At 57.7% G+C, this 10,078-nt stretch overlaps 2 protein-coding genes across 2 annotated transcripts; one reads left to right on the forward strand and one right to left on the reverse strand.

The window, feature by feature from the left end:
• Nucleotides 1–61: 61 nt before the first annotated feature.
• DPH2 (diphthamide biosynthesis 2) lies at nt 62–2,863 on the reverse strand. Its single transcript, XM_031601053.2, has 6 exons — nt 2,633–2,863; nt 2,450–2,562; nt 2,143–2,363; nt 1,364–2,002; nt 1,045–1,230; nt 62–947 (listed from the first exon to the last, which is right to left on the reverse strand). The coding sequence occupies exons 1-6, from the start codon at nt 2,774–2,776 to the stop codon at nt 817–819; spliced, it is 1,434 nt and encodes a 477-aa protein (XP_031456913.2). The 5' UTR covers nt 2,777–2,863; the 3' UTR covers nt 62–816.
• A 150-nt stretch (nt 2,864–3,013) lies between these two features.
• ATP6V0B (ATPase H+ transporting V0 subunit b) lies at nt 3,014–7,859 on the forward strand. The gene is made up of 8 exons (XM_031601084.2): nt 3,014–3,201; nt 4,567–4,615; nt 4,968–5,051; nt 5,443–5,520; nt 6,096–6,165; nt 6,492–6,543; nt 7,008–7,198; nt 7,544–7,859. Exons 1-8 carry the CDS (start codon nt 3,135–3,137, stop codon nt 7,568–7,570), a joined length of 618 nt encoding a protein of 205 aa, XP_031456944.1. The 5' UTR covers nt 3,014–3,134; the 3' UTR covers nt 7,571–7,859.
• Nucleotides 7,860–10,078: the final 2,219 nt, after the last annotated feature.

Genomic DNA, 10,078 nt, shown 5'->3' on the forward strand with positions numbered 1-10,078 from the left:
GTGTGGGGTGGTTACATCAAGGTTGATATGCCTCACAAGCTCCTGTTCCCCTCTGGCTTGGGCAGGGATGGCAAAAACTGGGAGTCTCTATTGTGTGCCATGCTCTGCTGTCCAGCATGGAGCAGCTCTGGGTCATGCTCCTGCTGGGGAACTGCATCCCCTCTACGCATTGAGGGGCCTTCTGGCAGCACAGAGGATGTGCGTGCCCTTCTCCTGCTCATAAGTGTAAGGGAGGGCTTGCCCACATTCAGAGCCTCTGCCCATTTTAGTTTCCTGTTCTTTTAGGCTGGCTTTGGCTAGCCTGTAAGGCTGCAATCCCAAGGTGAGCCTTGTGATATGTTTTTGCTCTGGGATTCCAGCTATCACCTCTGTATATCCCCTTCAGTCTGCACTTTATTACTTTATTCTAGAAGACAATTCACTCGCAACTCCTTCTCAGTTCAGCTTTAGTTAAAACCAGTAACCTATACAAGCCCCCAGTACCAGTATCAGCTCACATGAAGCTGTGACCTCTCCTTGTAGGGACAAAGCTCCTACTGCCCAGACAATGTGCAGAGCCTTTGTTAGCCAGAGTTGGACCAAGCTCCTTGTTCTTCCTGACCCTGTTGCTTGTCCTGGGTGCAAGCATGTAAAACCCCTGTACCTCCTGCTCTCCCCCTGTAGTCCATATCCAGCGCAGGGCCAGACAGCAGCAGCTCCTCATCCTATTTGGAGCCAGCTATGGACCATTGTGAGACGTTTTCAGGTCTAACGTAAACAGCATGCAGGCTCCTACACATCCTCTGCTCCTGGCTGATAGCCAATGTTACTGCCACATCATGACTGTTCACGGCCCTCATCCTCATAGGCAATGGCAATCCCTCGCCGGCCCTGCACGGCCTTAGAGACAGTCGTCTTCCCCAGCTGCTGCTCCAGGCCCCGCCAGCTGCGGGACTCCAGGAAGGTGGCTGTGAGGACAGAAGAAGGGGGAATTGTTTCTGGGGAGCAGGGAGATGGCACTTCCCCCTACGCAAGCACTCAGCCCCACCACAACACCAAACAAACCTGCAGGGCTGATCTCTGCCAGGGCCCGCGTTTGGTCCCTGCAGGCCAGAGTGGTGCTGGGGGGTGGCTGGGGAGCCAGGGAGTTGCAGAGGTGGGCAGCACGCATCTCCCCTGTGATTAGCGAGACATCAGGAACGGCCTCTGCTGCAGGCACTGCCAGCGGGAGCTCAATGTGGGCACAGGCACCTGCCAGGAAAAGACAATGTCAGACTGCTGCTTGCATCTATCCTTCCCCAGTGCCAAGTGAAGGCAACCAAAGCCTCCTGGCAGAGGGAGACACTTCCCAGAAGGGTATTGACAGCTGAATTTCAGCTGTTACCTGGCAGCAGGTCTCGGAAGTCAGTGAGGTAGTTCCCTGTCCATTCCCGGGCTGGGTTACAGGCAAGCTCCAGCTCATAGGGGGTCACTATGGGCCGGTAGAAGTCACTGGAGTCCAGCAGGGAGTTCTGAGCACAGGCCACCAGCACAAAGATGTCCACCTCCAGGAAGTTAGCCAGCTTAGCAGGGTTGGGCTTCCCCACAGACAGCGTGTAGCTGCGCTTACCAGCCCTGTGCACAAGCTGGCGGAGGTGCTGCAGCACATCAAGGTAACCTGCCACACCCAGGGTGCCCACCAGGATGCCCACCACACGGGCATCCCGTGCCCGCTCCACTAGGTAGAGGCGCCGCATCAGCGCCCGGTTGACGTTGAGGGTCTCACGGCGGCCTTGCCCGGTGACAGGGTCAAAGGAGCTGAAGGGGCAGCAGTTCCACGTCAACATGAAGCTGGTGAGGGCCAGGCCCTCGGCTCCCACATAGAACATGGAACAGTCTTGCAGCTCTTCCGCTGCCTCCATGTGGAATCGGCGGCCAAACTGCCTCACCTCCCCAGGCAGTGTGGGGCCGGGGAGGTCCCCGCACACCACCTGGGAGAAGATGATGTTGGGGTACTCGTGGCACAGCTGCTTTTCCAACTCACCTAATGAGAGAGAAAAGCAAGAATGAAACGTAAGCACCAATTTGTCAGGCAGGACTGTGGGTGAGGAGAGGGCAGAAATGATGGCAGATGGTACCTGGGAGTACTCTCAGAACTCTCCCTTCCTCCCACACAGCACTCACCCATGGCGTGGGCGTACACCACATCGCTCAGCACCACCACACGGCTGTGCCGCTCAGGATAGAGCTCCCGGAAGACTTCAGCGCAGCGCCCAACATCTAAGGGCTGCCGCCCAAAGACGTGCAGCACCGGCAGCTTTCTGCAGGGGCTGAGGCAGGCAGGGCCGTAGTGCACCACGGCCCCGGCGCTCGCGTGCTCGGCGGCCACCTCGTCCACGCAGCAGCTGCGGAGAGACCCAGAGGCGTCGCTGGGGGACACTGAGCACCCACCGAGGGGCGCTGTGGGGGATCTCCTCCCCGTGACACCCACCTGCCGTACGTGGTGTCCCCCAGCACGTACATCTCGGCTCCCGTCGCCTCCTCCATCCGGGCCGCCACGGCCGCCGCATCCGCCAGCAGCGCATCGGGGAACTGCAGGGCGACCTGAGGGGGGAACGGAATGAGAAGCCGAGGAGAGGCGGCTCGCGGCCCCCGCCCCGCCACCTCCACACACCTTACGGAAGCCGCCGTCCCGCACGAAGGCGACGGCGCGGTCCATCTCGTAAAATTCATCTTTGTCTCCCCGCGGGAACGCTGCCGCCGGGTCCAGCGTCCGCCGCAGCACGGCCTCCCCGTCGGAGCTGAAGGCCGCCGCCATATTGCGGGACGCTTACTCCCGCTCCCAACGTGCGGCGCGTAGCCGGCCAATAGGAAGCCGGCACCGCCCCTCTCAGTTTCCGGAAATCCCGCCCCCAACGGAGAGCAGCCAACCGCTCTTAGCGATGGGACGCAGGGAGGGAAGGGCAGTCAATGGGAAGAGGTGCCCGTCGCGATGCCTCCTGGTCTCTGTAGTTCCTTTGAAGCTGTCAGGGTGAGCAGCCAATCAGCGCGCGCGGAGGCATCACGTGCTTTCCGCCGGGGCGCTGCGGTTCCGCTCCCGTGTGCGGCGCGGGTCAGGTGACGCGCTCGGTCCCGGCCGGTGCCGCTCGGTTTCGCTCCGCGCCGCCGCCGCCGCCATGACGGGGCTCGCGCTGCTGTACTCCGGGCTGGGCCTGGCCTTCTGGACGACGCTGCTGGGCATTGGTGAGCTGCGGGGCTGGCGGTCTCGGTGGCCGCGGGGCGCTGGGGATGGAGGCGAACGCTCCCTGCGCACGGGCAGCCCCAGAACGGGAGCGCCCTGTGCTGTGCGCGGCCCGGAGCCGCGCGTTGTGTCAGGGCTTTTCAGGGGGAGGCCAAGCAGGGAGCTGCGGGTGTTGCGGCCTCGCGGTGCCGCAGCCTGCGGAGCCCGGGGCCGCCGAGGGGCTCCCCGTCCCCGTTGCGAGGCCTTTGCTAGGGAAGGACCGTGCTGCGCTGCTGCTGTTTGCTGCAAGGCTGCGGAGCCGGCAGCCAGAGCTCGCAGGAAAGTCTTCTTCACCCTTGTATGAGAGCCTAAGTCCGCATGTGCTGCTGGGCAACTGGAGAGTGCCCCGTGGATCCGCCCTGAGCTGGCTGCAGCTTCTCTCTGCCACCCGGGCACGGGGCAGCTGGAGCTGACTGTGTTTGATTCCTGCACTGTGAGCTGAGCAGTGAACCCATAACACAAACAAGCGCCCTGGCAGCACTGAGGTCCTGAAGGCTGCAGGCATGCAACAGGGTGCGGCCTTGCTCCTTGGCTATGGCACTGTTCCTCATTTCTGTGTGCTCCCCGGGTGGGAGCAGTGAGCAGCAACGTTACCACTTCCTATTTTGGGTCGGCTTGACCTCCTGGTGTCTGTTAACCAGCTATCTGACATGGTGCAGCAGTGCCCTGCTGCCTGCACTTATCTTTTCCATAGGGCCAAGTCATAGCCTCTTTTCTAGCTAAGCACTGTGTAAAGAGAAAATCTCTCTTCTAGCTTGCAGCTGCATTTCCCACTTGGTTTTAGAGCATGCCAAGTTTGGTGTGAGTGCCTTGGTGTGCGCTCAGGGCTGCCAGTTGAAGCTACCCACCATGGTTCACTGCAGGAGAGAGTCCTGTGTTGAAGCCTGTGGGTCAGTGTGCAAACTTCCCTGGAAGTAGCTGGCCCTGGAGGAAACTGGTCACAGTGTATGTTTCCATCGTCTCAGCTGTGGAAAAATGGGAGTGGAGAGGCAGCCACAGCTTCTGTCACTGATGGAGCAGCATGTGATGATGGGTCAGGGCACAGCCCCGTTCCTCATCCATGCTGTGAGACAAAGCAGAGCTCACAGTGCAGTGCTGTGGCTCCTGGCAGGGCTGAGCCCTTGGATGATGGAGGTGAAACATGCTGGGGTACAGGGCCACTTTAGGACACCACACGTCCAAAGCATTCCCTCAGAAGTCCCCTTGTGTGCCATGCTCTTCACCTCTGCCTGGGCTGTGTGAGCTATAGGGCTCCAGTGCGTGGGGGAACAGTGGCAACGTCAGGCTGGTGCCTGCCTGCAGGTTCTCATGTCACTCTTGCTTTCCAGGGATCTGCTACACAATATTTGACTTGGGCTTCCGCTTCGATGTGGCCTGGTGAGTTGCCTGAAAATACTGGCATCCTCCCTGCCAAGCGCAGGATAGATGCAACCCATATGCATGGCTGGTTCCATGTGGGGTCCTGGTGCAGCCATTTCTGCCCTCCCACCATTATGCCTGCCCAATTTCTCCTAGCCCTGATTTCCCCATTGTGGTGAGGGTTTGGGAGGAAAGTCTCAACCCCGGGTCACTGGCTGGCAGAGAGAGGCTTTCATGTCTTACAGTCTGACAGTGACCAACCCATCCTGGGCTGCATGGTGAGCACGATGGGCTGGCTGGTACCTGTTGTGGGGCAGTGTGATATGGGATTCTGCCTGTGTGTTAATACAGAGTGCTTCTTCCTGCCCAGGTTCCTGACGGAGACCTCACCTTACATGTGGTCCAACCTGGGCATTGGCCTGGCCATTTCCTTGTCTGTGGTGGGCGCTGCCTGGTGAGTGGGACTGGCTCTTCAGCAGGCTCCTGTGCTTTGCTGCAACAGAGCAGGGGAAGCACGGTGTGTGTACACAGGGCTGTGGGACTGTATGCATTGCTAAAGTGGGGCTGGGCTACTGGGCTCCAGAGAGCTCTAAACAGACCACCTTGCAGGATACAAGGGTGATACAGAGTCAGGGACATCCCATTCTTACCAGAGACTGTGCCCATGAGCCCAGCTGTTCTGCTGGCGTAGGTGGCAGTGCTTGTGGTTTCTAGGGCCCTAAGGGAGAGCAGGCTGAGCCGCAGTGTCTCACAGATGCATGCTCAACTCTTTGCTCAACTGGAAGATCCTATTGAGCCCTTCAGTGAGTACCAGACCCTCCACCAACTACCCTTGTCTGTCACAGGGGGATTTACATCACAGGCTCCAGCATCATCGGTGGTGGAGTCAAAGCCCCTCGGATCAAAACCAAGAACCTAGTCAGGTAAGTGCACATCTGGAGTTGATGCTGTGCCTGGGCAGGGTAGGTCCCAGTGTGGTGTGGAGGCTGCTGTCCTGTCTCTCACTGGGTGCTGCTGACAGGCTGTTCCTTGCTGCTGCTGCTGTTTGCTTTCAAAACAAAGAGCTCTAAAGGAGCCAGAGTACTGCTTGGAAGGGTCACAAGTGGTATGATATCATGCAGTGAATGAGTTCAGTGTGTTCAAAACAAACACCCTGAGATTACACATCCTGCCCTAGGCAAGGGCTCCCCAGGGCAGGCCTTACACAGCCCTTCCCAGAAGGAGCTGGCATAGGGGAGGGCTCCCTGGATTTGCTTCCCATGGGGCTCTCATGGGTTTTTAGGTGATGCAGGATAACCAGCAACCAGCCTTCATCATGCTTAGCAGCTCTCCTTTGAGAGGAAAAGTGATGGTGGGTGTGCTGGGCTGCTCTTCTGCCCCTGGCAGCAGTGGGGCAGGCACAGACGGGGCTGTGGAGGAATCTGGCTGCTGGTTGGCTGGGCATGGATTGTTATGGGCTGCTCCAGGACACTGGTCAGATATTGCCTTTCTTCTACAGCATCATTTTCTGCGAGGCTGTGGCCATCTATGGGATCATCATGGCAATCGTCATCAGTAACATGGCTGAGGTACGGGAGGACTTGGGCTGCCAGCACTGGCCTCAAGGCCGTGGTTGGATGTGCAGCTACGCATGGGCTTGCAGTGTGGGAATTTTGGATGCTATTGTAGCTCTGGAAGCTCCTTGTTAGGGTTCTGTGTTGTGGCTCTTGTTCAGATTAAAGAGTTATACTGGGAGGGCATACAGCAGGGATTGTGGAGCCACCTGAGAACATGAAGCTGGGGATGAGCTGTGGCCATCCTGTGGCCTTGAGCTGAATCGGGGACAGGTACCTGGGTACCTGGGTACCTGGGTACCTGGGACTTGCTGCTAACCCAGGCCATGTGCTTTTCTCAGCCTTTCTCTGGAGTCACCCCAGAGACGATTGGAGCCAAGAACTACCATGCAGGTAAGGACTGCTCAGTCCCTGGTAATGCTGCTGTGAATGCCACCTCCCTCCGATCGTAACTTGTTTTGTTCCCTCTGCCCCTGGGAGCAAGATTGCAGGATCCAGCTTACCTGGCTGATGGCCAGGGCTGTCAGGCTCCATCCAAACTGAGCCCTTCAGCTGTGTCTGAATGATGTATCAGTGTCCTTCCTGTTGCTTTGGACAGCAAGCACAGCTCCTCTGCGGAAAAAGTGGCTTTAGTTACTTTCTCAGAGCAGCAGCCAGCAGTACCCCAGTTGTTGTCATCCCCTGCTCTGGTGCAATGGGAGCCTGGATGCACTGTGCTCCCAAAAGGAAGAAGCTGCTGGTGATCAGCAGTGTTGTTTTTTCCATTGTCTCTGTACAGAGCTGCCACATTGCTGCCTACCATGGGTGCAGGTGGAAAGGGATTACCCCCTGATCTTGCAAGTGTTCCTCTTTCACAGGTTTCTCCATGTTTGGGGCTGGCCTGACTGTGGGGTTTTCCAATCTCTTCTGCGGAGTGTGTGTGGGTATCGTGGGCAGCGGGGCTGCCCTCGCTGATGCCCAGAATGCCAGCCTCTTTGTCAAGATCCTGATCGTGGAGATCTTTGGCAGTGCCATAGGGCTGTTCGGGGTCATCGTTGCTATCCTGCAGGTACCTGCCTCTTGGGGTCATTAGGTGTATGTGAGCACAAGGCACCTGCCATGCTGAGTGCTCTGTAGTTCCAGGTAGACGCACCTGAGCTCCAGCTCAGGTGTGCATTGTGAGGTTTGGGGTTGTACAACTATCTCCACAAGGTGCTATGCCTTTAAGGCTCCTTTAAGCAACACCAAGGATGTCAGCTTGGGTGCACCCTGTGCTATGTTCACATCTTATTGGTGCAGCTGCCTGCAGCTTTTGGACTGTCCCAGGGTGCTTGGGGATTGCTAGACTGAGAGGGATTGGGGTGCTGGGCTGGAGTATGTGGGGCCTGGCCTAACCTCTCTTCTTTCTTTCTAGACATCTAAAGTAAAAATGGGCAATTGAGCCCTGTTCCACCCAGCCTGTTCCAGCTCGCCCCAAGAGGTGCTGTATATACTTATTTAACGTTTCTATCCTTGGTTGGGGCGGAAGCTGCCCAGGAGCGGGGGCCTGGCTATGGAGCCCCATCCCGCTGATTGGCCCCTTGGAAGAAACAAGTATCCTGTGTGAATTCTGCCCCAGCAGCCTGGCCCGGCAGGGCCGTGCTGCTGCGTGTCCCCGGTGTGCGTAGAATCGATCACCAGTGCAATTCTGTGTCCGTGAAATAAATATGGTTCTTGTCCAAGGATGCAGATCTTTCTGTGCCCTGCGTGTGCTGGGGAGGCTGGGGCTGAATTGATGCTTGGAGGTCCCCTGCTGTGCTGCTGGCAAAGCTGCTGCTCTGCTCCAGGTGGCTTCTTCCTTGTGTGAGGTGGTGCCACACATCCCCATCTATGCTGCCCGCTCAGCCTGCAAGGGGCCTCCCTTGCTGTGTTGTGGGAACACAGAGCTCTGCTGCAAGCAGGAAGCTGCTGGAGCAGGCTGTTCCACACTGGCTCTGCCAGGCTTCTACCAGTGCTGGTGCTGCCCCACGCAGGGCTTGGTGGAGGCACAGGCACAAGCTGGGTTGGGCCCTTCGGCTCCCGTCCAAGTGTAGTTTAGTACAGAGAGGGAACAACTCACTGTTTCTGCCTGCAGTGCCCTTAATCGCACTGTGCAGTTGGGGAGCACCAGAAGGGCACAGGAGCAAAGTGTTTCCCACCTCAAGGCCATCTTCTAGCCAGTTACCTTGTGTGAGCCTTGTCTGGGTGTCAGGGGGCTCTAGTGGAGATCCCAGGAATGAGGCAGGCTATGCTTGCTTTGCTCTCTTCTTCCTGCCTGCAGACTCAGCATAGGGAAGCCAGCTGTTGACGGCTGGGCCTGCAGCTCTTCTGTTTGGGGGAAGGGAAGAACAAGACCTTCCTGCCTCCACTCTGCAGAGAGCTGATGCTTTTGCAGTCTGTCACATCTGACGCAAAGCCCTCAGCCTGCTGTGCAGTGAGTACACTTTGGTAGGGGGAGCATCTGTCCCCAGTGCTTAGTGCTGCTCTGTGGTGCATGCCTGGAGCTGCTCGTCTCCCTTCCCACCTGGATGCAACAAGCTGGGGCAGCAGCAGGGCTGCTGGAGCCGAGAAGTGTTCATGCTTAATGATTGTTTCTGCCCTTGGACTAGGGCAGCTGCCTCTGTGCAGCCTCTCCAAGGCCTGCCGCTCTACTGGCTCTGTTCCACTCTGTCCTGTGTGCTGTGGGACCTTGGGCTCACCTGGGATCTCTGTGCTGTGGGCAGATGGTGGGGCCGGTCCTGTGGCCTGGCTCAGCATCCAGCACATGCTTTTCCCTGCTGTGCAAGCTGTCTTGGCTGCTGTGATATGCTCTAGCCTGATTGCAGTGCAGCACAGAGAGGCTCTTCGGCTAAACTGTACCACTTTGGGTGCAGTAAGATTGTGGGGCAAACTTAAGTCCTGTATTCTCTCCAAGCCCTACACAGTTCACTGTAGGGGTGCTTGTGCTGGTGAAGCCCAGTGCTTGCAGAGAAGGGAGAGCCTCTTCGTGCTGTGTGCTCGCCTTGCTCCTCACTGCAGACGGTGTGCTCCCACCAACTATGGTGGTCACGCTTTGGGGTTGGAGGCTGCAAGCAGGAGCTCTTTATGTATGTCCCTGTAACAGCAGGGACATAAACTGGGCTGGCCAGTAGAATGTCAAATCTGTGCAGCTTTTTATTCTTCCTGCCTGAGGGTTGCATTTTTATGCCTTGGCATTACTGCTGCTGAGGGCAGGGATGTGCAGAGTGCCTCAGAGCTGTGCAGCTGTCCTATGAGAACAGGCCAAGGGCTTCAAGAGAGTAGGCAGCCTGCACTGCGAGGAGAGGAACAGCTCTGCAGGTGAATCCTTCCTTGTTCTTACGTGATTCATCCACCTGATCTCTCAGTGATGCCTGGCCTTATCTTGGTTTGATAGAAATCAGCTGTCAGGAGTTTCCCAGCTGAGATGCTCTTCTACCCTCTTAGTCATGCACATGTGCAGCACGGTGTTGGCAGGGCACCACTCTGCAGGCTTGCAAGGCCCCCAAGGACTGGCATGGCAATGGCAGGGGCAAGGTGAGCGTGCCTTGCGCTCTCCTATTCTAGCTGCGCCGCTTTGTACTTATGCTGAATACCTGCTGATCGAGCATGGAGAAGAAACTTAAGAGGGGCTCCACCTTGCCTCATGTAAGAGCCACATCAGTTGGGTGACTTGTGGGAAGAATGCCACCTGCTAAGGAACCACAGGAGAGGTGGAGGTGGGAGCAGGACAGCTGTGCCCTGGCTGGAGTGGGCTGCCGGGCACGCAGGGCAGGAGCTGTTGGGTGCCGCTCCGATCGCCGTCGGAAGGTTTCCTTCAAGAGAGAAGGGCCTCGCTTGAGTGAGCAGCCACGCACAGAGCAATGGTAAGCAAAGGGACCGAAATACTGAAATATAAGCGACTTGGGTGGCTGCGAGGACGGAGAGGCTCCAA

This window comes from Phasianus colchicus, chromosome 9 (genome assembly GCF_987193195.1).
Source record: "Phasianus colchicus chromosome 9, bPhaCol1.hap1.1, whole genome shotgun sequence".
Taxonomy (NCBI): domain Eukaryota; kingdom Metazoa; phylum Chordata; class Aves; order Galliformes; family Phasianidae; genus Phasianus; species Phasianus colchicus.

Bases quoted from the DNA above. Each gene is read 5' to 3' on its own strand.
- DPH2 (XM_031601053.2), bottom strand. From the start codon at position 2,776: ATGGCGGCGGCCTTCAGCTCCGACGGGGAGGCCGTGCTGCGGCGGACG. The intron at 1,231-1,363 runs GTAACAGCTGAA...TTTTCCTGGCAG, and splicing joins CTTCCGAGACCTGCTGCCAG to GTGCCTGTGCCCACATTGAG. The intron at 948-1,044 runs GTTTGTTTGGTG...CTGTCCTCACAG, and splicing joins GGCAGAGATCAGCCCTGCAG to CCACCTTCCTGGAGTCCCGC.
- ATP6V0B (XM_031601084.2), top strand. From the start codon at position 3,135: ATGACGGGGCTCGCGCTGCTGTACTCCGGGCTGGGCCTGGCCTTCTGG. The intron at 4,616-4,967 runs GTGAGTTGCCTG...CTTCCTGCCCAG, and splicing joins TTCCGCTTCGATGTGGCCTG to GTTCCTGACGGAGACCTCAC. The intron at 6,166-6,491 runs GTACGGGAGGAC...TGCTTTTCTCAG, and splicing joins TCATCAGTAACATGGCTGAG to CCTTTCTCTGGAGTCACCCC.